This window comes from Carassius auratus, unplaced genomic scaffold (genome assembly GCF_003368295.1).
Source record: "Carassius auratus strain Wakin unplaced genomic scaffold, ASM336829v1 scaf_tig00024173, whole genome shotgun sequence".
NCBI classification, from domain to species: Eukaryota; Metazoa; Chordata; class Actinopteri; order Cypriniformes; family Cyprinidae; genus Carassius; species Carassius auratus.
In genome coordinates this window covers 283,746-311,335 of record NW_020525323.1, presented here as the reverse complement: position 1 = coordinate 311,335, position 27,590 = coordinate 283,746, and the positions used below count along the sequence as shown (strand labels likewise).

Genomic DNA, 27,590 nt, shown 5'->3' with positions numbered 1-27,590 from the left:
AAAAAAGATAATATGCTGCTAAAGTCAGACTAAGGTCTGTTGATACCTGTATGCTGTTGTAATATAGCTGGCATAGCAGGTGTATTTTGGTACATTGTGGTTATTGTTTTGAGTTTGCCTAGTCATTTTTTTTATATTCAAAATATCCATCCATCCATGCAGTTATCCATAGTCTATATTGTCTAATATCCAATAAATAAACAAGTCATAATATTTTGTATATTTGCCTGGCATTATTTTTTACCCATAGTTTTAAACCATAATTTCAGTCTTTCTAATCTAATAATTTAATCTGAAGCTTTAAATCAGTCATCCTATAGCATCAATTTAATGGCACAGATATTTTTCTAATGAAGTTGTTCCTAGCATACAACAATTTCGGTAAAGTCTAGATAGCAAGATAGCAACAAAAAAATTACAAAATAAGCAACAATTTCTTATAAACAGCAACTATATGCCAGTTGTTACCTTGTCATACCAGTTCCCTTGAGGTTCGCCTTCTCTATCTGGGAGCCATGCAGGTTCTGTGCTATCTGTCTCTTGGCCAGGAAACACAGGGATGACAAAATTCTCCAGTTCTTCATCCCTATACATGGACCATTTTGTGAGGTTCTGAACAGTATGATGAGGGAGGACTCTTTCTGAAGACCAGACATCATCTGGCTCATGAAGATCTAGTATTTGATTTTGAGCCCAGTGTTCACCAGACTGGCCCTGAATCTGAGGGGTCACTACTGCGTACCTTGAGTCCTCTGGAGAACGTCCCAGTGTCGATGGCAACTTGTAGGATGCTTTGCGTATGTTAATATTCGTCAAGGCTTTTCCCAGAAAGGGTGATGTGGGAGATTCACTTTGAGCTGGTTGACCTCTTGTCATGATTGATCCATCAGGCAATCTGTAAGATGCTTTACGAAGGTTTTGGTTCTGAAGGGCATTGGACAGCATTGAAGGGGGAGCTTGCTCTTGTTTTGGATTTCTAAACAGGCCAGCGGTACTAGGTAAGCGATAGTTGGCCTTACCAACATTTTGTAGTGCACTTGACAAATTAGATGAAATAGATTTCTCTGGTTCTTGTACAGAGCTCTTAGTCAAAAGGGTTCCGTCAGGAAGTCTGTAGGAAGCTTTACGAAGGTTTGAATTCAGAAGAGCACTTGAAAGAAGTGGAGAGGATGACTGTTCTGCTGGTTGGTTTCGAGAAAAGAGAGAACCATCAGGTAGTTTATAGGATGCTTTACGTAGGTTAATATTCTGTAGAGCACTTCCCAGGTATGGTGAGGAATTTGTTGTGTCCGCAGCTTCATCAGTGCTGGAGGATACAAGTGTTCCATCTGGAAGCCTGTAACTTGCTTTTCGAATGTTAGGATTCTGAAGAGCATTGGATAACATTGAGGGAGATGGAGCTGGTTGTGCTGGCTCATTTCTTGATATTATTGTACCATCTGGGAGCCTATAAGTTGCTTTCCGGAGATTAGGGTTTTGCAAAGCACTTGACAGAACAGATGTAGTAGTCTCCTCTTTTTTGCCTCCAAAATTCCTATTTATTATTGATGTATCAGGTAGTCGAAAGGAGGCACCTTGAAGGCTTGGGTTCTTTAATGCATTTGACAAAGGAGAAGAATAATCCTGTGCTTGCTGGAAAGGAGAAGGACTTCTCTGTAAAGGAGAGGAATAGGATGCATTTCTTAAATTAGGATTCTTAAGGGCATTTGATAAAACAGATGCTTGCTGTTCGGGTTGTGACATCACTGGAGCATATAAAGATGTATTCCGCTGAAGAGGTGAGATGTATGATGCACCGCGTAACTGAGGATTTTTTAGTGCATTGGTTAGCACTGAAGATGACTGCAAAATGTTTTGCGGTTCCGGCTGAGCAGCCGCAGAAGAATAAGGAGATGTGCTTCTTTGCAGTGGGGAAATGAGAGACGCATTACGTAGGTAAGGGTTTTGCAGTGCATTAGAGAGCATTGAAGAAGAAATCTGACTGGTTACCTGAACCTCCTGAGGTGCCACTATAGAATGAGGAGATGCAGACATTTGTAGAGGTGAGCGGTAAGTGGCATTACGGAGAAGTGGATTTTGTAATGCATTTGTTAAGGCTGGAGAAGATCTCTGAGATAAATTTTGGTTAACCTGCGACATTGGAGATTTAAACCTTGGAAAAGGTGAACTGAATGAGGCAGCAGCAAGATTTGGGTTCTGTAAAGCATTTGTTAGTAGAGGAGATGAGCCTTGTTGAACTGTCTGGGCAAATTCATTTATTACTTGAGGCTGAGGAGTGATACTCGAAGAAAATTGTGATCTGAGTGAGGCACGATTGATTAATTCATTATGCATAGCATTTCTCTGTATAGAGGATGAGAGGATTGGCGATGGAGATCGTACAGACATTGGTGAATGTACAGACATTGGTGAACCAGCTCTCACTGAAAGCTGAGGTGATGGACATGGGGTTGTAACATGTCTCACAGAGAGTTGCGGTGAAGGTATTCCAGGCTGTTTTATTGGAACCCGTTGAGGAAAAGATGGTTGAGCATTCATTAGAAGAGGATAGCTCTGGCCTCTTATTGATTGCCTGAGAGAAACAGGACTTATTGGTACTCTCACAACAGGACGTCCTCTCCCAACAGGTCTATGAAAAACCCTTTGTGGATTTGGTGTTCCAGGTAGAAAGTATCTCTTCGAGTCTTGAAACCCTGCTGGTCTGGAACCTTGTCTTGCCAACATGATGGGGGAGGATCTAGCACTTTGATTTAAAGCTCCTGAACCCATGGATGCATTATGGATGGATGATCTAAATGGAGCGACATTTTGCATTTGAGTAGTACCATGATGACCTTTTCTTTGAAAAATTGGATTGACAGGAGATGGCTTAACTGTTCCCATTGGCACTTTGTTCCCACCAAATCCTCTGAATCTACGTGTGGATGAACGAGTAGGCAGATGTTGTGGGTCATGTTGGATTCTGCCAGAAAATGCTGAGGGTGATGGTGAAAGAGGTCTCCGAGGTCTAGAAGCGAATGGAGATATTGGTCTTGGAGACAGGGGTCTTTGGATGGGAGATGTGGCTCTGCGGTGTGGGTATGGAGACCTCTCCTCTGGTGAGTGTCGGTCTATTGTTGGAGACAGTGGAGGGCTCCTCCTCCGTAATGATGGTTGTGGTGAAAGAGAGCTTTTCCTCATAGATCTTGATGATATGAAAGACTCCTGATTGCTTCTACCAATAGGCCTGAAACGAGATTTTATTGGAGGGGTAGGACTAGCACTTTTCCTCAGGGTTGCTCTAGGTGAAGAAGGAGGACTTCTTCTTCTCATTGAGCCTCGTGGAGACATTGGTGGGCTCTCTCTTCCATTAACAAGAGGGGATGGTGCTCTAGAACCAAATGGCTTTCTCTGGGGAGTTGGAGATCTTCCCCTTACAGAAGCTAATGGTGATGGCGCTCTTCTGGATGGTTGTGGAGAAGAAGGTGGGCTAAATTTTCTCCTTTGGATAGGAGAGAACTGCCTTTGTGCATTATTATTGTATGATGGTGGGCCAAACATTCTAGACTGCCTTGGTGAGAACCTCGGACTCATTTCCTCAAACACATCAGATCTTTGGTGAGGTATAGGACTGCTTCGAGTTGAAAAATTGCTTTGTCTTAAGGAGAGCTGTGGTGAGGGGAGATGATTAAATTGTCTCATTGTTACTGGATGAATATTTTCATGTGGAAAATCAAGTCTCTGAAACATGGGATCTGTATAGACTAAATAGGGAGAGGCTGGATCACCCATAGTTGGATCAAATCTCCTTGCGGACAGAACTGGAGATGCTGGTGTTGAGAGTGGTACGGTTCCAACAGGTCCAAAAGAATGTCTACTTAGGACAGGTGACACTGGCATTGTAGATGAAAAAGGTCTTGCTTGAAGAACAGGCGAGGATGGTATTTGGAGTGATCGGGTTAAAATGGGACTATTAGGTGGTATCATTTGTGCTGGTCCTTGCTGAATTAATATAGGGGTGGGAGAAAATGACCTTTGTACAGCTTCTGGTTGCTGTGGAGTATATAGAGGAAAGCTCATAGGTGAAACAAGTGGCTGGTGTTCATATTGGTCTGGAAACATCTCATGGTCACTCCTGGGAATCTGAGAAACTGGACTTGAAATTTCAAGTTTTTCCTTTCCAAAAAGTCTAACTTGTGGTCTTGGAAATCTGAATGAATCCTCAGTCAATATACCCTGGGTTGGTATTTGAACATATTCATTACCGTACATTTCTGGGGGTTCTGGTTGTTCCATGACGTCCTCCACCGTGTACATAAATGGCTGGTTAACAGCCATCTGAGGATCAATGTAAACTGCAGCGTTTTCTCCACTGTACATGTACTGGTTTGGATTGTATGCATTTTGATAACCTGGATAGATCATGTAGGCCTCTGAAACACCATCGTAGGGACTATAATAATTTTGTTGGTCACCATAATAGTCAAACTGTTCTGGATAGTATCCATAGTCATAATATTCCCCATCATTACCAAGGTAGCCAATTTCATCTTCCATAGCATAACCCATTTCATCATAGTATTCCATACCATCAACAGGGTATCCAAATTCATCGATTCTCTGTTGCCTGTAACCATAGTCAATTCTATCATCATAATAACCATAAGGTTGTCTTCCGTCATACTGATACTGATCATAATAATCTTCATCAGTATACACATCTCCATACTCATCCTCATACACTGGATCATAGTATTCATTCTCCTCATCATAGAATCCATACTCATCTTCAGGATAATCATAATACTCCTGGTCATCTTCAAAGTAGTCATACTGATGTGGTCCTCTGATGTAGCGCCCCTGACCATAGCTGTCATGATTTCTGCTTCTATATCGTCCCCGGGGATTATTTCTGCTATAACTGCTTTGAACATAGTCATCTTCCTCATAGCTGAATTCATCCTCATCATATTCATAACCTCCATTCTGATAGCCGTGATATTGCCCCACACTTGACCTGTCATAACGAACAGAGCGACCGAGTCGTTTAGATGCTTTGGATGAGATGAATTTGTTAGTTAGCCAGTTTGTTGCTCCTGCTATCTTCCCCAGAGCCCATCCTTTACTCTTGAATTGTGCAGCTCCAGTTTTCTTTTTACCAAAAAAGCCTTTGAATTTGCCTCCCAGTCCAGAGGTGGCTGCTGCATTTTTATTTGCCTTTCCACCAATACTGAGTAATAAGAGTGTTCTTCCTCCCTCCTCTTTTTTATCTTCCGTAGCTTTGGACTTTCCGAAACCTGAAAACAACTTTGATGTACTTTGTAATGCCTTTGGTGTCATACCTTTTTTCTTCTTGCTGCCAGATAGTCCCATGAAAAGCCTAGATGTGCTTTTTAGCTTTTTAGACTGTTTGGGGGCAGGCTTGGAAAAAAATGGGGACTTTCCTGTCAGACCTGAGAGAACCTTAGAAGCACCTTTTAAATGAGCTTTTGCATCCTCTGTCTTTTGAACATTCTGCTGACCCTGAACAGCAAAGCCCATCATAGCTGAAGAGGCCCCTTTCAGGTTTATGTCCTTCATTTTACCTAGCTGAAGTTGTGGCTTCTTCTCTTCAGGTTGGAATCCTGTCACAGCTTTGGATGCAGCCTTAATATTGGCACGCTTACCAGTTTTTGGATCAACACCTTCCTCTGCTGCCTGGCCACGCTTTGGCTTAGCTACAGCCTTTACAGCCATAGCTTTGGACGCTCCCTTCAGAGCAGCTTTTCCTTTTCCCTTTTTACCACCATCATCCTCACTTTGCACATCCTCTTCATCCACTGCTTCACTGTCCTCAGCCTCACTCCTTTCCACCTCAGAGGCCTCCTCAGATTCACTAGGAGCTTGTTTGCCCTTTCCTTTTCCTTTCTTTGGATCCTCTTTCCCTTTGCCTCCCTTACCCCCTTTCTTATCATCTTTTGCTGCCTTTGTATCTTCCTTTGCACCTTTCTTAGGTGCAGCTTTCTCTGCTTTCTTTGGTGGCATTTTGTCCTTCTCCAAAAATCATGCAATATATGCCACTTTGCCAAAAATGGGTGGTCAGTGACAGAAAACTCAAACTGTTATACAATTGTGTAATACAGCTTCAACATAGCGTAAATGAGAATGAAGTGCAAGTAGATCACTTACATCACAAAAAAAGTTATTAATTATATGTCTAATTTTGTCTTTTGAGTATAAGAAAAAGCATTGCCACTTAACACACAAGCCATTTTGTGGCCAACACAAATGCTGATAGCTCTTTTGTTCAGGACTCTACCTTACAGGTGAATTCCTCACATTTCAGAAATGTCCGACAGAGTTGTGTCCTTGGCTGTAGTGCTAATTTTGGCAAGAGATTTCCCACAGACGAAACAGGCATCCGTGAATGTCATGTGCTACAAGCTTTTTCGTGCCTTGGGAAAAGTACTCCAGTTACACTTTTAGTCCTTTTGAGTTTTGCAGGTAGTGTCCTTCAAGAGCTCCAGATGCATGTCTCTGAAAGTATGCGAGGGCTCCCCGTGATAGTTGTGAAGGGCACCTTAAATGTATCAACTACACTGACTTAGGGTAACATTATCTGTTTGGCTCATTCCTATATAAATAATGCACGTTGGCTGAGCTGTTACTAAACTGTGTCTGAGGACATTTCCAAATAGAACCTAAGTATGGTAATGATACTGACCGAAGTGGAATGTCTCCTCCATCATATCTGAGGTGGGTTAAATGTTTAATATTATTAGAGTACCAAACCAATTTCAATTTTACCTTGTAATTTTTTTATTGTTGTGCCAGACAAGTTTACTTTCAGTTTTTTGATTGAGCAGTGACTTGCAGAATGTTATTTTAAATTAAAGCAAAATTATCAACCATCCAACAGAACTATTGGAGATGGAAATCATTTGAATGAAAGGATTATTTAGAATAAATAAAATTGTAATATATTATATGTGCAAAGTATATTTTCACTTGCATGTCTAGACAGACATGATATATGTTTTTTAATGTTGTACTTTATTGGCTGGATGACTTTGGAGAGTAATTAGCACGTCTAAATATATTTTTTTGAGCAGGAGAAAATTCAAACGAGTATCAACATACGTTATTATGATGCGATCAACCGTCTGGTACATATGTACCTTAATATGTCCGCTCTTAGAAAATGCAGTTTTTATCATGGATTAAAATCACAAATTTATCTACTAAACTGCATGATTATTTCTCTGTTGACTACTTAATATTCCAGAGTTCATGACACTGGAAGGGATTAATTTTTAATGGCTGGACTGTATTCAGTTCACTAAGAAATAATGAAATATTAATCGGAAAAGTTCTAAATATAGAGTGACCCCATTCATTGTTAACTTCATACATTCACTATCCCATGCAATTATTGCATATGTTTATGATATTACATGTAGGTGAAATTTGCATTTAACATATTTTTTTATGATTTAATTTGGTTGTCATTTTCCTTGCTAGAAGAGATTGTTATCAGTGTAATTTAAGTTGAGTAATTTGGCCTCTTACAGTGCATCAGCTATTCAGCGGTTATGCATTGAAACAATTCCAAGAAGAGGTTATGAGCGGCTTTTCCAATCCATTTTCAATGCACATCAGTTATGACAATCAATGTAATTAATAACATGCAAAATAAAAGATATAACAAGTTGGTTTGTTTTGTTTCATTATTAAATGGCACTCCTAAAAGTCAGATTATTTTTCAACAGGATATATCCAGCATTACTTTCATTAGGAACTATATAAGGGTAAATATAAAGAGAAGCTAAACAAAATATTGGTGTAGACGCATAGCTTTGTGTCCCTGACGAGACGTAATGCATACCACAAACCCTAAATGAACCGGTTTAAATCGAAGCCTAGGGTAAGTGCTGGGTAAGGTTACAATCAAGAGGCTCAGGGGAGGACTAGATTAAATTTCAGTGTTGTTATAAATGGTTAGAAACAAGCTATCTAAGTGACTAAACCAATGCATTGTCTCACACCAAACAGATAAATGCCAAACATCATCTTTTTCACATGAAATGACTGCAACAACAGCCTCTAAAAGATGCCGGTATCTACTGTAAAATCCACCAACCTTTAAATTGCTGTTCATTTTAATGTTCAATTAATTATTGATTGTCTTGTGGTAAGTGACACTTCAGAGTCACTGAAGAAAATACGATTTGTTTTTGTTTTTTTACTCTGTAATAGTAAAAGCAACAACAATAAACTATGGCTTTTTAAACTGTATTTTTATTGTGTCAGTGATTTACCTAAATTAGTGCAGTAAAGCTACACCATACAAGTGCAGTTTTTTTTATCATGCACAAGCAAACAAAGTGTTAGATTAGCGAAATGAACCTCCTCCTGCTTGGCAATACCAGCCATTAATCAATAAATGATGAAGGGAAATCCTAAAGAGGGCATCTGGGGTCTATAGAATAGTGGTCAAATGACCAAGATATATTGTTTGTATAAAGTTTGTATAAAGACATAATGAAAGTAATATATAAGTATATATAAAAATATAAAGGCTTTAAATAAAAAGTAGGCCTATTTTCAATATAATCTTGTGTATTTATATAAAACCATCAAATTAATCAACTCCATTTAATTTTTTATGTATATTTATAATATTTTAGTAAAGTAAATTGTAGTCCTAACTAGCATTTGACAAGAAACATAGATCATAAAAGCATAACAAGTATAAAAAGCATAAAAAGTATTGTCATGATCATGCCAATAGCTGCAACACTTACCTTAAAAGTTGCTTTCAATAATGATTACATCCGAACCCTTTTCCAAAAGAGGTGCTCAAAGTTATCCATCGCAATATAATGTTCTGACATATAACATCCATTCTCAGTGTGCTGCGTTTAACTATGCTTGACCAACTCATTGTATGTTCATATAAAGACTGATCTATTATGTGGTTCCTCTCCCTAATTGCCCTCTTTCAGATGCAAAAACTGCCCGCATACAAACAGTCATCTTCTCAAAGTGCTATGATGGAACAAAAGCAATGGTAATCCGACTTACGTGTTTCCTTATTTGGACAATATGCATTACATGACAAAAAAAAGCATCATTATATACATCTAAGAAACTGGCAGGTATACAGTTTCTATTATTCTAGAAACCAAAGGTCTGGCTCTGTATGTAAACAAACCAGTTGACCCCAATTACAAGCTAATGGCTAACTAATAAAACTAATTTATTAAAGCTCCTTCTTTCTCAGTATTTGTAATGCCAATAATTGTTCAATAAAGTACCAGTGTATAAAACTGCAGCTTCACAGGTTGTAAATTAATTTGTTTCATCATCATAATAGATTTGGAGTAATTAAGCATTGCATCACTTGCTCACCAACAGATCCTTTGCAGTTAATGGGTGCCGTCAGATTGAGAGTCCAAACAGCTGATAAAAACATCACAATAATACACAGGTAATCCACATGGACTACTGTCCATCAGATAATTTCTTGTGAAATGAAAAGCTACATGTTTTTGTACGTGTCTTTGCTTGGTTGTAAATATGAGTTCTCTATGCATATTGCTTTCTCCATTAAAAAAAGTATTGTCTGAATCAGGAGCGAAATATGCACAGATAAAAACAGTGTAACAGTTATAAGCAATTATACAGTGGATTTTGATGTGAGAACACAACAGCAGACATACTTTTTAACTGAAAAAAAGCACTATTATGGATATTGACTAAGCTATTTTGGCCAGATGTTTGAGTTTAAAGTTAAACACTTTAATGATCGATTTCTCTGTTGCATATGCTGGTCGGGTATGTTTTGAAGCATGGCAGCTGCTTTGAACTGGTTTAAGATGGTCCGTTGTTGGTCTTGAGCTGGTTATAAACTGTTTATGAGCTGGTCCTGGGCAGGAGCTAGTGGTTTAGGACCAGCACATGACCAGCTTATAACCATCTTGGTACCAGCTCATAACCAGCTTATAACCAGCTCAGGACCATCTTAAACTAGCTCATGAGAAACTAAGGACCAGCTTAAACTAGCTGCCATGCTTCAAAACATACCTAACCAGCATATGCCGTTTTTTAACCAACAGAGTTTCTTTCAAACACAGCTTTTCACAGAACATTAATTGATAGACAGGAGTCGTGTGGATCACTTGTGGATGATTGTGATGTTTTTATCAACTGTTTGGACTCTCATTCTGACGGCACCCATTCCATACATAGGATCAATTAGTGAGCAAAAGTGACATGATATTCAGCCAAGTATGGTGACCCATACTCAGAATTCGTGCTCTGCATTTAACCCATCCAAAGTGCACACACACACAGCAGTGAACACACACAAACAGTGAACACACACCTAGAGCAGTGGGGCCCCGGGGAGCAGTTGGGGGTTCAGTGCCTTGCTCAAGGGCACCTCAGTCGTGGTATTGCCGGCCTCAGACTCCAACCCACAACCTTAGGGTTAGGAGTCAAACTCTCAAACCACTAGGCCACAACTTCCCCAAGTGATAAGCAAGTGATGTAATGCTAAATCTCTCCAAATCTGTTTTGAGAAAGAAACCAACTCATCTACATCTGGGATGGTAGTACATTTTGATCAAATTGTCATTTTGAGGTGAACCTTTAAGGAGCACTAAAGGAACAGCAGGTGTATATCTGAGTGCTGCTTCCCCACTGACAAGCTGTTGTACCTCTGCATTTGACCATTTCCCCTGACATTGTACTGATGAATCAGCAGGGGGCAGCAAGAGCTCTTCAGAAGACGAGAAATGAATGTCATATTTAAAATTCATGGCATCAGATCACATAATCTGTTGCTCCATGCTTTCCACTTCACAATTAAGCAACCGTGTGGACAATATAAATACAATGTAAGTTTTACATAATTCTGTTTGAAATACCACACAAGAAATACACTCCCTACAGAAAGGCACATACTCCCAAATTATAAACTCCACAATTTTCAGTCTCTTTCCTTCTTCGTAACTGCTGTGACCAATAACTTAATGAGAGATCGTGCAGGTTATTACTAGTAGCAAAATAAATTTGCTCAATAAAAGCTAAGGAATGCAACGTCAGATTGCAATACTAAAAACATTATTTTATGGTTCTAAAAACCTCATAAGCAGTGAATGATTCAGAATGGAGAGTTAAAAGCTGCACACGGGCTCTGAGAGCACACACACACACACACACACACACACACACAGCACCATATGGCCCCAGCATCAAGTGTCATGTTCACAAGCGTAGCGCTTTGGCACTTCACTCGTCCTTCTTACCATTATATTTCCACCCGATCTCATTCAAAGCAACTCCAGCGAAGAAATGTCACTCCTCAAGTTATTCCAAAACAGTTTCTTGCCATCCTGCTCATCATTTTAGCGATGTGAAATGTAGGCTAATTACACATTAGGACCCATCAAGCCTGAAGTGGAACAGCCTTCCAACGGCTTGATATTTCCCCGCTCCACACTTGTCCGTTGTGTGTGTCTACAGCCCGAGCGCCTCAGCATGCATATTTAATGTCGTCTATTATACTAGTTTTCTGTAATGAATAGAGTGGGCAGCTCTAGGTTTTCAGATGAACACAGAAAGCTAACCGTTCACATCTTGTAGAGTGTCTCTGAGTCACCTTTGAGCTGGACTTTAATAGTGTGCTCTGCTGTAATCAGTCATCACCATATAACCATACTTTATCAAAACAGTATGCATTTATTAATGATTCATGCTGGGAACCCTTCATTTAAAACTCTCTCAGAAAGTTAAATATACTGAGTTTCATGTCTTTCGATGAGAGTGAGTGTACGTGTTAATGACCCTTGGATATGTGCACTAAAACATCACCTCATCAGCTCTCCACCCGGGTCATTACTGATGAACCAAACCCTGCATGATTTAAATGATTAACTAAAACACCATAAACCAAGAAAAAGATCAAATAATTAACATACCTGGATAGATCTGTAGATTGTTTAAATTCAACAAGCTGCTTCTCCTTAAGAGGAACCTGATGTATCTTCTTGAACTATCCTCAACTAGTACGGATCGGCTGGACAAGAGCTGTTGTCTAAGTGCTTCAGGTAAGAGTAAGAGTGAACTCTGATCTTTTTAGACTATGACATGTTGGTTTTAGAGGATTGTAAAATACGGCAGACCCAGGATTGGTGGAATACATCTACAAATGTTAAGTTTTGTGCTATCTTTATGATGGTCATTGCTTCCTTCTCATCTGACCCTAGTGATTTCATACACATTCGCCGTTTCTTATGCATCTTAACCCATCGAGCTTCCTCTGAACGTCTGTACAAAAGAGTTCGCAAAATGTGGTTAGCACCCTATAAAATATCTAAAACGTAATGTTAAATATTTTAAGTTCAGTTTATTAAGACAAATCTCCACTTTCTGTGTATTACAACTAAATTACAACTAAAATTTTCATTTAGTCTCAAACACTGTACATGTAGCATTTAGTTTAGTAAGAAAGAACCATTTCCATTCCTATTACGAAGAAAAAAAGTAAAACAAAAAGATCTGAATATTATTTATTAGAATTAATTTTGCCAGGGAGATGATTTTCTTAAAGAAAATAATCACTTATTAATTGTTGATCACAGTTTTTTCAGAGAAGTTTCATGAAGCGATGTAGCTGTCAACAAAAAAACAAATGTTCTGTTATGCATGTATCAAAAGTCCTGTTGATGCTGTAGTGGATCTGAGGACTGGGTTTTATTTCTTCACAATCTGAATGACATCCTCATGTTCCATGATGTGAGTCAGTCCTACTCTCTGAGGACTGTACTTTGTGCTTGTTCCCTGTAATCCAAAAACACAGCAGTGCTACTCAAAAGCATGGAACAAAAGCAAGAGTATATTTCACTTCAGGAGGAGAAGGATCTTACCCAGACAAGTGCGTACTTGAACTGGCTAGCTAACGTCCTGTGGATTCTGTGACACTGGAAGAAATAAGAAACACAATCATGAATCTGATCTTGATACGCTAAAAATATATAGGATTTAGTTAGAGAGCACAATCAAATAGAAATAAACATGTTCAGGTATAAATATATTTTTAGACAACACTTCAGCATTTACTGTCTATAGTTATATATAAATTTTTTTTTTTTTTTTTTTTTTTTGCAGGTGTCACAGGACAACAAAACAGAGACATACCACATGTTCAACTGATGCTCCTCGTCTCATGATTATAGGGTCACCGAAATCTGGGCGTTCTTAACAACAATAAAAATTATAATATTAATAAAAAATAAAAGAGCAAAGAATAAAAACACTAAATTCAAACATACGCTCTTTTTTTCAGTTTTTAAGACAAGCTTTGAAAAGAAATGCAACAAATTAAATTATGATCTAAATTTAAAATGGATTCGAATGTGAACCTTTCGCCAGACAACTTTACAAAAAAATTAAAACTAACCAAAATCTGTTTGACGCCAAACAGACATGGCTTATACTAAAAGCTCTAATAAATAATTAACAAAATTAAAATACTTTACAACAAATAATGAATTAATCGAATGTATTAATACAAAACAAGCAGCTTTGTCATAGAGCACAAATCTCGTAGATATATCCACCTGTATTGTGTTGGACAACAAGAGGCTAAAACGCATGAAAGCATCTTAAATTACTATAAATTTGGGACCAAAAAAAAAAGCTTACCTCCTCTTTTCTTGGTATATATGCAGATCAGAGCCAGGTCCTCCCATAACTGCTCCAGGAGATAATCTAGATTCAGCTTCATGCCGCAGCTGATCACTACACTGTTGGGTCTATGAGCAAGACGATCCACTTCCTCTATAGAAATCTGATCCACTTTGTTGTACACCTGTAATAAGACAGATATTCATTATATCATTTGCTGACATAATTAAAACGGAGACGCTTTGCATCAGGCTGAAATATACACTCACATATAAGCAAGGCATGTACACTCTGTTGCCCACTATCACATCAATAAATTCATCAGGAGTGCTGTCCTCTCTGAACAAAACCTCAGCGTTGAAGATTTCTGCAGTCATGTTAAGGTTAATGTGTCGCTCATTATTAGAGGGAAATGAACGAAACCGTGAATAAACAATGCCAAAGGATACTGTACTCATGAAGAATGAGCTGAACAAGCTTCTCAGAGCATTGTGTGAGGGGAACCGTTGAATTGTACGATAGCCCACCTCCTTTTTTAGGCTGAAAAACAGATATTTCACAAGTGAGGAATACATTTCTTTTAAAAACACCTTAAGATCTACTTAAAATGAACTGCTTCGTGGACCTTCTCAACTAAACAGTTATTGTTGTTAAGAAAAATGTTATTTTGAAGAGAGTAAAATGGATATGAACTTAAAAAGACATTTTGGTTATTAGACAAACTCTGACATTAAAAATAAAAACTGAAACACTGACCTTAAAATAGATATTTGGTTTTGGGCGGTTGAGTCGGATGCCAACAGATTCAAGTTCTTTTTCCAGAAGTTCCCTAAAAAACAAAACCACAATCGTCAAAGAATCAGAGCAATAATGCAAACATTCTCCGCTGCTCCAACTCACCTCTGAACATCTCCTTTAGTCGCATCCAACATCATGATGACCACATCTGCAGTTCTGGCCACAGCAATGACCTGTCTACCTCGGCCCTTGCCTTTAAAACAAACCCACACAGAACAAGGATAGGCCATAATACATGTGCAAAATGTGCATTACTCTCTAAAACACACATGAACGTACCTTGTGCAGCCCCCTCAATGATACCAGGCAAATCCAGCAGCTGTATGTTGGCACCTTTGTACTAGAATTAAAAATGTAATAGTTAATCCAATATCATGCTGGTTAATATAATAACAAAAAACAACAAACGCAGACATAAGATATACCCAAAAACAGAGAGAAACGAAAAATATTTTGGAATAAATAATACCGAAATGACACCAGGGATGCAGGTCAGGGTGGTGAATTCATACGAAGCTGCTTCACTTTCTGTTGCCGTCATTAAACTGAGAAATGTAGACTGCAAAAACACCATCAATTAGAGTAGGTCTCTGTTTTAGAGCAAAAAATATAGTATTGACATATTTTTAAAAAAAATGTTTGCAGATTTAACACAAAATTTAACAACAGTAGTACACACATTGTCAACAGAAAAATAAGAGTTAATAATTTGCATAAGACACAAATAGGAGGAGGGAGAAAGGGAAAAAAACATGAAAGCAAGAGATGTATTTAAAGTAAGTCTGTATAAATTAAATGCATTCAAATCATTCTCTTTGCTTTCTTGTTTACTGAAGATGTAATGGTGTAAAAAAATAATTTTTAAATCCTCTCAGAAAAAACATTTTGGTTTGCTGGTGATGAGCTTAAATATGCAAATAAGCTAAATTAATAACTGGGCTATCACTGTCCTTAAAAAGTCACCTGCAAAGTGTCCTAAAATAATGTCTTTCAAGGATGAAATTTCTTTTTTTGCAGGATATTATCATTTGTGTTGTTCAGTAGTACAGTGACGGGCCCAAAATAAATCAAAGACAGTTCCTGTGTGAATCATTTTGTGTATTTCTTCATGAAATGTTTGATTGGGTTAAAAACAGTCATTTGAAAGCTACTTCTTTTATTTAAAAAAAAAAATTCTGTATCAATGACCAAATCTCTTCCTAATCATATTTTAGATAAGAGCATGTTGCACTGCAGATGTTGTTTTGTACCTTGCCGACTGAGGGGAACCCGATCAGAGCCACTCTCGCATCCCCAGACTTCATCACATCGAAGCCTTCTCCTTTGGCTCCAGCAGACTTCGAGGGCTCCAGGAGCTGGGCTCTGTACTTGGCTAGCTTGGCTTTCAACAAACCCAGATGGTACTCAGTTGCTGCAAAAACAAGTTTGGAAGCACTCAGGATTTAATTGGTTAGGAGTAAACAGATAGAAAGCAACAACAACAACAACAAAAAAGCCCATGACGGTACATTTAAAGAAAAATGTTGGCTTGCCTTTATTCTTCTGTGTTCGAGAGATTTCTCTCTCTATCTCTGCGATCTTCTCCAGAATCCCCATTTTCACTCGAGTGTGATGTTTTGCTTATGTGAAGCCTGTGAACATTACAATGTGACAGAAAGCATGTCAGTCATAGTGTCCAGAGCATCTGCTCTCTGGCTACGTAGTCAGTGGTAGGCTAAGCTAGCAGGCACTTCTATCAAACTTATCCAACACTATGCATTGATTGAGCTGTCATTCACATATCATGCCAAACAACTACTTATATAAATGTCACTCTACAGAAAGTATTAGATATTGTCATTCGTGTATCTGTAGAAGTTAATCTGTTGATAGTTACAGTTTTAAGCGGCACGAGCTCTGCGGCATGGACTGCTGCTGACGTCACCCTACGCTGGCCGACAGTGCTGCGGAGAAATTGTTCCGATGTGAAAACAATTCTTTAATATTTAATTCCAGAACACGTTTTTTTTTATATATAGTACATAAATTTGGTGTTAAATGCCAGTTATGATATCTCTACCCGTTGTTGACATACTCTGGATAATTGACATAAGGTCAATTACATCAACAACAAACGTTCCTATGATGCGTATAACAGTGGTTGGATTTCAATTCTGACTCATTTCAGCGAATCGATTCAATCGAACGGTCGTTTCAAAGAATAGTTTTAATTAATCTTTTACCTCAGCCGATAATTTACGTCTTCATATTATCCGTTTGGTTGTTCTAATAAAGCTAAATGATGGCAAATCTGGTTATTTCTGAATAATTCAGATCAGCTGTTTATGTATAATTTAGATCAGTTCGTGTGAATCGCTTAAGTTAGCACGCTCAGTCAGAAGATCCGGCTCAACATAACGATTCATTCAACACAGGGTTGCCAAGTCCCTGGTTTTACAACAAAATATGGAGAGCTCAAACTTGCTTGTATTCAAATATTTAACACCAGACAATTCATATGACTGGCAAAGAGACTGTGTGCAGAAATATGTGTAATATGTGTATTTAAAACTGAAAATATTTGTAAATAGTTATTTTTAAGTAGTTAAGAAATAAGAGTTTACCACCACAACAAATAATTTGATTCACCCCGCTTTTAATATTAATTTTATGTATGAAAACGGACTTTGTAAAATGAAGAACAGAAAAACAAAGCTATAAAACAAAAAAAAACAGAGGGAAAGCAGACAGTGATGAGCTTTAAGATTGTTGGACAGAGGTCAAGTTTGTACTGTGTGCAGGGCAACAGCTGGGGTTTGTACAGGTTGTACCACTGGGCACTTTGTGTTAATAAACAATGTTTATTAAAGTTTTTAGGTGTCTAATTACAGAAATCGAATAACCAAATGTAAAATAGCACTACATGTCTTGTCTTATTTATTGAGACACCTTCAACATTTCTCACATTATCACAGTTTATTTGCAAACAGTTTAGAACATGGTAATAAAATATGACTCAAAAGAACTCAAGAGTTAAACTGTGTCAGAACAAATGAATCTTAATGACAGAAAACTTTTATAGAAAGGTATGTAATGCATAACAATCAACCAAAAATTCAGAAAGTTTAGGTTCATTTATTTATAAAACACTTTTAAAAACAGACTCACTAACCAAAGTGCTGAACATTAAAATCAAACCATAAACAGATAAAACAGAAACAATAAAACATGAATTTCAATCAATACTTTGTTGGCCAATTACCAAGAAATTAATTTTGCTCAGTCTGTAAAAAGGTCGCATTAGCAATTAAAGAAAAAGAAAACAAAATAAGCAAAACATGGTCAGGTTGAAGTGCCTGAATTATTTTTGGTCCTATGTTTTTTTTTAATAATTTTTACTGGTAGTCCACTGTATGAAGAATTTTTGAGTATAATATGTCACAGTTTATTTTATTTTGCTACTCACTCACATGAATGAACTATAGTGTCCTGCAACCACAAGTAAAAAAAAAAATATATAAAAAATGTAATCTGGTGTCCAAATAATTTTTGGTTTGACTGTGGATTAATTATTGTTAAAAGTACAAAGTAATTCAGTCAAGAGCAGTGAGTGTATGTATCTGTCTGTACAAAGAAGAAGAGGCGAATTTCGGCTTTCAAGTGCTTTGAGACGCATCTCTCTGTGTGTGCCCTGTGTGCACAGAACACCACAGGGCTGCTGAATTAGGCTCTTTCACATATTTTTCTGTTTGCATGATTAAACTGCAATTTGCATTTGTTCATTCAGGTGCAGGAGGACGCAAAGGAGAGCTCTGTGCATGTTGCTGTTTAGGCTCTCTGTTTGTGCACCAAACATAGCGCAAGTACTCAGTTGAGTTTTCCTCGTCTTGTGTTTGAATGCTTTAAACTCTTTTTGAATGTTTAAATTGGCCAGGCTTAAAAACAGGTGCAAATGGAGGAAAGGTCAACTTGACAAAGGAAACTGTGGATATGAGAGAGTAATAGAGCATCCATATATGAGGGAAATAAAAAGAACTATTTCCAGAACTAGTTCAACCCCTGGACAAGACGGAATTAGCTATTTTATATGAAAAAAGTTAAGTGATGATTCATTGAGAATTATTCTGAAATTTTGTAAATTTTGAAATTTTGTTTACCCCAGGGTTGGAAATAGGTGTTAATTATCCCTATAAAGAAACCAGGTTAAGATCCAAGTAGTCATCTAAACTCCAGGACTATAGGAAAACATCCAAGAGGAATATGTGACTGGTGTGGAGTCAGAGAAACAGTAGAACATCTACTATTCAGTGAGGACAGAAGTAAACTAATCCATGACCTCCAGAAGAAAAGCAAGCAGCAATTAACATTAAAAATTTATTTTGAATCCAATACAGGCAGCGATAGTCTATTAATGAAATTTCTGAAAAGAACTCAGTTAATTAACAGAATATAAATAGGATATAAATAGAATATATAGGACTTGGGCTGTAGATGAAGGAGCTGAACAGCATCGAAAGCTCGTGCCCTGATAGGTTTGGTCTGGGGAAAAGGGGATTTAAGTCTCCGATCCATTGCCTTAGTAGATGGCTGTAATGCTCAATTTGTGACTGCGTCCGCGCCAATAAAAACATGTAAGAACAAGTTTGCTTTCAGGCCTGTTTTGTTGATGGTGGATTTCTTAGTGGAGATCTGGCAACCCTGGTAGTACATAACACCAGAGAATGTCTAATATGGAGAGTTTCACTCTCACTACACTTCCGGCTTCTGAACTGGTTGCAGTTCCACTCTGATTCCATATGAGGGCGCTCACAGGACGAGTGCAGAATGAATGGAGGTCAAAATCCTCTTTTCTCAAGATATAATTTTTTTGTCTAGTAATTTGAATGTTGCATTCGAAAGGAGATGCAAAGAAATTACACATTGCTGGGTGTTAGATTTTTTAGAGTCACTTATTTGCTTTAAAAAGTCTTTTAAAATGTCAATGACGTCATACACATTCACATTCATTAGCAGAATGCTAGCGTGTTATGGGCAACAACAACTCAACCTGTAAGAAATCGAAAGGACATAAGTACTTGTTCATTCAACTTTCGACCTATAACCCATGTTGAACTTGCAAAACCTACAATCAGATCTGAGATTTCTCAACGGCAGTCGGGTGAAAGGGACACATTTAGCCGTCTAGCCCCATAGTCTCCCATGCATTTTGCACTCATGGCGATCGCCCCCACTGGAGCTCTGGTGGTACTTTAAAATTCGATACAATAGGAATTAATAGGGAGTGGGAAGGCTCTCCGTGGACAGGCTCTGATAACACGTTGTCCGAGTTTAAACCACATGGCAACTCCTGCCGGGTCGCGGTCCTCAACGCATAACACTTCGCGTATGGAGGGCTTCCCGTTGCCCGTGGCTGGCAAACCGCGCGAGGACAGCACGACTAAGGATCAGATCACTACCGGAGAGCCGAAAAAGAAACCGTGCCGAGCTTGTACGGATTTTAAATCATGGATGAAGTTGCAGAAACAGACGTCCTCCGCTTCAGTGGCGCAGGTGAACAGAACAGATCTGACTGTCAAAATATAAAACTATAAATCTACGACATCCCAGAGTCGGGAGAAGTCAAATATATGTGATAACACAATTAGACTGAATGAAATCATAATCATTTCTGAACTTGTTTTGAAAAGTCTATATGCAAAGGTTTAGATTTTTGACATTTGAAATTATGTAATTTTACTTTTCCTGCCTTGTTCTATAGCTTAACTGTAAGTTAATGGTTTATATATATATATATATATGAGGTCATACTCTTTAAAAATAATGGTTACTAAAATAAAATGCCATAATTTGTTACAGTGGATCTCAACCAGGGTCCACAGCATACTTTCAAGGGGGCCTCAGGATAACTTTCAATTAATTACCTTAATACATTATTAATAATTATAATAAGTGTATAATTTAATAACATATAAATAGAATAATAAAAATAACTTTTACATACATTCTTTATATTAAAATATATATTTTATATAAATGCTAAAAGAATACAAAATCGAGATGAAAACTGGAAACATATTTCTTTATTGTTTTCATTTAGGGATGTACACACATCAGACAATCAATTGTGGTTAATTAATATCAATCAGTACTCCTAATTTCTGTTAAGAAAAATAGATTGCGGAATATTATGTTTAAAAACAAAGATGCTAATCATGGTTATGGTTACTTTTCAAGAGCTATAGCTCCTCTGCCAGAGCATTGCATCAACCCAGAGTCATAGGTTTGATTCTTAGGAAACACACAGTCTGATTTAAATGTATACCTTATGCATAAATATAAGTGTGTAAATGTAAATGGCTCTCACGCAATAATGTTGTGCTTTAACAGTAAACAGTCATGTGATATTTTGAACAGGAGAGCAGGGCGGCTGTCGAATGCCCTCTGGACAGAGAGGAACTGGGCAGGAGCTCATGGTCTTTTCTTCACACTATGGCTGCGTATTATCCAGACGCACCGACCACAGAACAACAGGGGGAGATGACACAGTTCATCAACCTCTTCTCAAAGGTTTTCCCATGTGATGAATGTGCAGAGGACCTGCGATCAAGGTTGTCATCATTTATTGTTTAGGTTTTTATGTTTGTCATTTAGCATTTCACCAGAAGCATTGCATTGTTATCATTTGTGTTTGGTTGCATATGTTTCAATGATCTTGTCTCTTGTCAGATTGAAAACAAATCAACCAGACGCTAGCAGCCGGCACAACCTCTCACAGTGGATGTGTCGCCTCCATAATGACATCAACATCCGATTAGGCAAGCCAGAGTTTGACTGCAGCAAGGTGGATGAGCGATGGCGAGATGGCTGGAAAGATGGATCTTGTGACTAAAAACCTCCAACACAATCATGGACATGAGCAATATGCAGCCATACACTGATTCTGTGGACCTGTCCTTTTCGTTGCAAGTGCCATTCAGGAGCCATGCATAAACATGATACATTTTGACTATGCACTAATTGATGGAGTGACTGTATTGTGCTTCTAATCAAGAGCATTGCTGTTTATAAGAGTATGGCATTATGGCCCATGTTATTTTGTAATTATTGAGCTCTCAGTGGATGTGAACAGCCCAGAGGCAACTGGATGAGCTTTGTTTAGAGCAGTGGTTCTCAGTATTTCTAACTTCAAGTTGAACTCCCTCATTGTAAAACAATAACTGACTATTCCTCTGCTAGAATATGTTATTGACAGAAATGTTGAGTGGCAATTAAAGGAATAGATTAAGAATGAAAGATTGCTGAAAATTCATTTACCATCATGCTATTCAAAATATAGCTGAGTTTGTTTCTTCATTTGAAAAGATTTAGAGAAATTCAGCGTTAAATTGGTTGCTCACCAATAGATCCTCTGCAGTGAATGGGTGCCATCAGAAGAAGAGTCCAAACAGCTGATAAAAACACAATAATCCACACCACACCAGACTTTAAATGAATGTCTTGTGTACTAAAAAGAGGTGTGTCTGTAATAAATAAATACACCAAGACATTCATGTCAAACTGAAAAAATTATAGTCCTCTAAATAATATAACCTTTTCCAGTGAAGAGTAATGTTGTTTGTGTTAGTAATAATTTCAAGCCATCTTATGGTCTCCATGAATGTGTGCTATGGGGTTTCCTAGTTGAATACTAATGGTTTAGAGGTCTTAATAAATTATACAAATAATAAAAAAAAAATGGTCATAGTTGCATCAAGAAAACATTTGCATCCTTATTTGCTGTTAACAAATGTGGCAAGAATAGGCTATAGTATTATGTCCCGAATGCTATAGCTTAGTTTTCTCACATTGCTTTCCTCATGAAAATGTTAATTTTATTTATGCATTATCATTTGTGTTAAGACTATGATGAGAATTATAAAGACAGAGTGCATGATTGTTTAGGAATTACTCTCATTCATTTGAAGTATGTTGTGATAGTCAAAACAATGTCATTTCAATCCCGAATGACACTATTTGTTGACAGGACCCTAATGTTCTTCAACATTTTCTTGTGTCTCCATTGACTTTAATCATACGCAGTTTATAAACATGTTATACTGAAGAAAGAAAGTCATATAGATATATATGATATTGTTTGGGTTATGGAACTGTGATCTTCAAATAGTACCCTTTCCATGACTAAATATCTGCATGCTTCCCCAAAATGTTCCAATAGTTGAAGTTGAAGCCCTGCTCTATTATGACGTTAACGGTCCCCAAGCTGAGGAACCGATGTCGTCGGTAGATGTTGCTGTTGAGACAATGTAACACACAGAATCACAGAGAGATTGCGCACGCCTCTGACAGGCAGTTGTGTGTGTGTGTGTGTGTGTGTGTGTATGCCTACCTCGACCCACAGCCCAGAGCCTGAAGAACAGTAGGACGAAAATGGACGGAGTGGGTTCGTTTGGTGCTGGGAGAGCCGGGGCTGCGTTCGACCCTATTGCCTTTATCCAACAGCCGCAGACCATCCTCAGAATATTATCATGGGTGAGACGTTTATTTACCTACAAATAATAACATCTGCTCTAGAAGAGAAAAATCTGCTCTGTGAGAATAACCCAGAACGTATCATAATTATAACATTTTCATCACGCGCTCATTTAATAATTAAATTAGGTCACTGGGAAATACGACGCTTGTATACGGTTATTAGTTTATATTGAAACTATTGACGTTTTGATGCCATGAAGCGTTATTTGCCTCTGGTGACGATCACCGATGTGATTCCTTTTAGAATGATGACTTAGAATGAATTCGAATTCGATTAGAATGAAAAGCATGTTTAGAAACATAGGCGCTCTTGTTTGGTTTATTGTGGCAGGATGAATTCGTTTGTAATACCGTTATAACGTATTATTATGTATGATTTCATCCATAGGTCTATCACTAGACGTGACATCGAAACAAGACATAATAGTCTATTTTAAATATGAGGCTAGTTACCTATATTAAAGCAAAACGAGTTAATCTAATATCATGGATGAACGTTTCTATTATGCCATAAGGTTTTTCAGTAAGAACATAATTATAGTGTGTCTCAAAGCATAGTCAGCCGCCTCATTTTGAGCATCGCATGTGTTTGAGCATCACTCTATGTTGCTCAGAAATGCTGTCTACTACTTAGGCAGCTCACTAGTGTTTCGAGCCGCAGCCACAGTCATCTTCTGGCCGGCTCCTCGATTCTGATTGGTTGATTCATTACTATACGCGCATGTACTGTTACTTCCATTTGATGTTATTTGCGTCAGACAAACACATCCAGTGGAGCATAGCTTTCTGCAATACAATTATCCTTCAGTAAAAGGCTTTTGTTTCTTCTTAAAAATAAAAAATAAAAAATATGTATACCTTAAATTAGTAGGCCTAATGTAAAAGTATCAGTACATTAAAAGTACATATTAGTACTAGGAACTAGTATTAGTACTAGTATTAGGAACAGCCCCAATAACAGCTTGTAAATTTTTTCTGTGAATGTACAGAACAATATTTGGAAAATATTACAAGTGGAAAATATTGATTTAAAAGAGTAAATGTCTATTTAGAATACATTATGTTTAGTTAATAGCATTGTTTTGGTCATATTGTATTGGATCATATTTCCAAAAAAAATAAAAAATAGATAGATAGATAGATTTTACTAGATGACACTTCATGTCAACTGCCAGAAAATAGAATAATAGTAATTATTGTAATGGTATTTAATTATTTATTGTCATTTATACTGGCTTTAACAGTGTTATCATAAAAAAAGAACATCAATAAAACTGGTGTATCTTTTCCCTTGCAGATCTTCTCAATGGTAGTGTTCGGATCCATAATAAATGAAGGCTATGTCAACCATGGCAGTCAGAGGCTCTATTGTGTTTTCAACAAGAACAACAATGCCTGCAACTATGGAACCACTATTGGGCTCATAGCATTTCTAGCATGCATTTTCTTCATTATCCTTGACATGAAGTTCCAACAAATCAGCAGTATTAAAGACAGGAAGAAGGCAGTGATGCTGGACATTGGATTTTCAGGTGAACAATAAGAGCATGCCAAAACAGACTGACACTGTCTCTGTGACTGCTGTTTCTAAGCTGTGAATCATTCAAAGGGTCTGGCAATGATTCATGATCACAGAACTGAACAGCAGGATACTATATTGCCTTAAGATGATTTTTGTATTAATTTATGTAAACAACATTGAGGGGGGGGGGGGGGGGCAATATAGTAAATTTTATTGAAATTATTGCTGTAATATATTCTTATAGTTGTGTTTTGCGCATGATTACAGGTTTCTGGGCGTTTTTTGTGGTTTGTTTGTTTTTGCTTCTTGGCCAACCAATGGCAGCGCACCACCCCAGATGAGCTGCCCTTAAATCAGGGAGCGGATGCTGCCAGAGCTGCCATCACCTTCTCCTTCTTCTCCATCTTCACCTGGGTAAATGAGCAGAACTCTCTACACACAAATGAATACACATTGTATTGTCACTTTGTGCAAGCTGAAATGGCAGGATGTGCAGATTTCAGTTGTTATATCATGACCTATCTCAGTGACATTAGCTTGCTCTACATACTGGTTTCAGCACTCAGGGGAACATATAATAGAATTACTTCCTTTTCCCTTGCCGTCGTGAATGAGGATGAGAATAGTGTTTGGTGGCGTGTCCTGATGTGAACGAAACCGAGACTGTTTGTTACAGTTACTGAACAAGAGTGAAATGTAGGATTTGTCTTGATCTTGAGCAATTGTTGCATCGATTCATCTTTAGAAATACACACAAGCACTACCATTTAAAATAATTTATTAATTTATTATGTCTTTGTGTAAACCGTGATACAGTAACATTTAAAGGTTTGGGTAAGATTTTGAATATTTTTACTATTTAGCAATCACCCATTAAATTGATCAAATGTGACAGTGAGGTCATTTTATGATGCTACAAAAGATTTCTATTTCAAATAAATGCTGTTCTTTTGAGCTTTCTATTCATCAAGGAATCCTAAGAAAAACAATTGCACACAAATATTAAGCAGCACATCTGTTTTTAACACTTACAATAATAACAATAATACACGTTTCTTAAGGAGCAAATCAGCATATGAGAATGATTTCTTAAGGATCATGTGACACTGAAGACTGGAGTTATGATGCTGAAAATACGGCTGCACATCACAGGAACAAATTACATTTTAACATTAAAACAGAAAACTATTTTAAGTTATTTTAAGTTGTACTAATAGAACAGCAACATTACATTTAGCAACATTATACAAGTTTTTGCTGTCAAGTTTGATTGATTAAATTATTGAGCTCTTGCTGAATAGTTGTTTTAATTTTTCTTTTTAAATATCTTACAAACCGCAAAAATTTGAAAGATAGATACTCAACACATATTTTCTTCAGAAAGACCATAAATTGATATAATGTTTTGAAAGTTTTGTGATAATGTTTCAGCATGTTTGCTAAGGATACACATTTAGCCATGTGACAAAACTACAAAACTAAATGCTAAGTACTAGAAATTTTCTGGCACCAATAAAAGTGCAGCGCCTTCAGGTAAAAAAACAACAACAACAAAAAAACTCCCGGGTTCTTCAGTACAAGTGGTCAGAGTTGAGAGTAGTTATTTTTAAGAAGACTTCGATACTAACCATGTGCTTCCTCTCTGTATTTCAGGCAGGTCTGACCGTGAGAGCGGTGCAGAAGTACATGCTAGGGACCGACATGACCCTCTTCACCACAGAGCACGTGGACGGCATCCCACCCATCCAGCCCTACCCCACCGGCCCGAGCACCGAGCCCAGCGACGCATACCAGAGCCCACCCTTCACCGAAAACCTGGACTCCAGCGCCCCAGCCTACCAGGTGCCAATTTACTGAAACGGTGCCTAACAAAAGTCCACATGCGATGTCTTTGGTGTGTCGGAGTCAGTGTTGATGTCTGGCACTGGTCTTCACACTGAAGTGGTGTGACAATGTTCATAGGTAGAACTTCTGTACAAGAATATGTTGATTGTGATTTCACTTTCGTTCAGAATATTACGTGTTTATTTATCAGCTGGAATGAAACCGTTTGAGGTTTATCAGTGTTGTTTAAAAATGAAAAAGGTTAGGTTGCATGTGTTATATTTAGAGAGCTATGAAGTGCCATGCATCACAAACAATACCTTATATATTGAGTTTCCATAATGCTGTTGGGTACTGTATATAAAGTGCAATATCTGAAACATGGAATCACCAAAACATTTTTGACACATTTACATGTTCTCCAACTAAAAGCTTCCCAGAGGTGGTTTTCCTAAAAGAGGGTAAGACTTTTGCTGTAGATAATGTTGTTGACTCAGTGTTTGATGTAGTGAAGCCATTAAAAGTGTTACGACAAAGTCAGATTTTATTTTAAAAGGAGTTTTGTAGCTTACAGTGTGTGAATACTTCTGACTATATCAGAATATAAAAATGTAATGAATCCCACTAAAAAGATTTCAAACAAATGTTTTTGTTTTTTTCAGAGCCACAATCAGTTGGCATTTTAAAACTGAGGTTATACAAACATATAAACTGCCATTTAATATAAATGCTTTATGAATACAGTTACAACCTCAGACAATTACTTCACTTTTGTGTGTGTTTTTTAACATTACAAATTGCTAGCAAGTAAGTAAAATGTCATTTTTTAAAAGAAATGAATGCTTTTATTCAGCAATGAGACATTCACAATCAAAAGTGACAGTAAAGACATCAGTAATGTTACAGAAGATTTCTATTTCAAATCAGTGCTGTTCTTTGGCACTTTCTATTCATCAAAGATTCCTGAAAAAAAAAATTTTAAGCAGCACAACCGTTTTTAACATTGATATTAATAAGAAATGTTTATTGAGCAGCAAATCAACATATCAGAATGAATTCTCAAGGATCTTCTGTGACCCTGAAGACTAGAGTAATGATGCTGAACATTCAGATTTGACATCACAAGAGTAAATTACATTTTAAGTAACATTAAAATAGAATATTAAATCCCAATAATATTTCATAATATTAGTTTTTAGTGTATTTTTCAAATAAATTCAGCTTTGGGAGCAAAAGGGACTTAAAAAACCTTACCAACCTCAAGCTTTTGAACAGCAATGCATAT

General features: G+C 37.5%; 4 protein-coding genes across 4 annotated transcripts; 2 read left to right on the top strand and 2 right to left on the bottom strand.

Moving 5' to 3' along the window:
• Positions 1-450: 450 nt before the first annotated feature.
• LOC113078104 (uncharacterized) lies at positions 451-6,003 on the bottom strand. The gene has a single exon (XM_026250406.1). The coding sequence runs from the start codon at positions 6,001-6,003 to the stop codon at positions 451-453; it is 5,553 nt and encodes a 1,850-aa protein (XP_026106191.1).
• Positions 6,004-12,518: 6,515 nt separating this feature from the next.
• Positions 12,519-16,391, bottom strand: drg2 (developmentally regulated GTP binding protein 2). Its single transcript, XM_026250402.1, has 13 exons — positions 16,325-16,391; positions 15,981-16,079; positions 15,699-15,859; positions 14,918-15,007; positions 14,728-14,788; positions 14,551-14,641; positions 14,407-14,479; positions 14,100-14,190; positions 13,920-14,017; positions 13,669-13,834; positions 13,162-13,220; positions 12,891-12,944; positions 12,519-12,804 (listed from the first exon to the last, which is right to left on the bottom strand). The coding sequence occupies exons 2-13, from the start codon at positions 16,042-16,044 to the stop codon at positions 12,718-12,720; spliced, it is 1,095 nt and encodes a 364-aa protein (XP_026106187.1). The 5' UTR covers positions 16,045-16,079; positions 16,325-16,391; the 3' UTR covers positions 12,519-12,717.
• A 3,339-nt stretch (positions 16,392-19,730) lies between these two features.
• Positions 19,731-21,971, top strand: gfer (growth factor, augmenter of liver regeneration (ERV1 homolog, S. cerevisiae)). The gene is made up of 3 exons (XM_026250393.1): positions 19,731-19,977; positions 20,842-21,035; positions 21,154-21,971. The coding sequence occupies exons 1-3, from the start codon at positions 19,765-19,767 to the stop codon at positions 21,314-21,316; spliced, it is 570 nt and encodes a 189-aa protein (XP_026106178.1). The 5' UTR covers positions 19,731-19,764; the 3' UTR covers positions 21,317-21,971.
• A 773-nt stretch (positions 21,972-22,744) lies between these two features.
• Positions 22,745-27,166, top strand: syngr3a (synaptogyrin 3a). The gene is given in 5 exon segments (XM_026250392.1): positions 22,745-22,956; positions 24,257-24,491; positions 24,749-24,759; positions 24,761-24,895; positions 26,135-27,166. Coding segments are annotated over 5 exon segments (687 nt in total). The 5' UTR covers positions 22,745-22,854; the 3' UTR covers positions 26,339-27,166.
• The last annotated feature ends 424 nt before the right edge of the window (positions 27,167-27,590 follow it).

What these genes read in the sequence shown, in the direction of transcription:
- LOC113078104 (XM_026250406.1), bottom strand. Translation starts at nt 6,003, where the DNA reads ATGCCACCAAAGAAAGCAGAGAAAGCTGCACCTAAGAAAGGTGCAAAG.
- gfer (XM_026250393.1), top strand. Translation starts at nt 19,765, where the DNA reads ATGGCAACTCCTGCCGGGTCGCGGTCCTCAACGCATAACACTTCGCGT. An exon ending in CCTCCGCTTCAGTGGCGCAG is followed by an intron (nt 19,978 to 20,841) that starts GTGAACAGAACA and finishes TATTTTGAACAG; the next exon opens with GAGAGCAGGGCGGCTGTCGA. An exon ending in GCAGAGGACCTGCGATCAAG is followed by an intron (nt 21,036 to 21,153) that starts GTTGTCATCATT and finishes GTCTCTTGTCAG; the next exon opens with ATTGAAAACAAATCAACCAG.
- drg2 (XM_026250402.1), bottom strand. Translation starts at nt 16,044, where the DNA reads ATGGGGATTCTGGAGAAGATCGCAGAGATAGAGAGAGAAATCTCTCGA. An exon ending in ACTAAAGGAGATGTTCAGAG is followed by an intron (nt 14,480 to 14,550) that starts GTGAGTTGGAGC and finishes TTTGTTTTTTAG; the next exon opens with GGAACTTCTGGAAAAAGAAC. An exon ending in GCTCATTCTTCATGAGTACA is followed by an intron (nt 14,018 to 14,099) that starts GTATCCTTTGGC and finishes ACATGACTGCAG; the next exon opens with AAATCTTCAACGCTGAGGTT.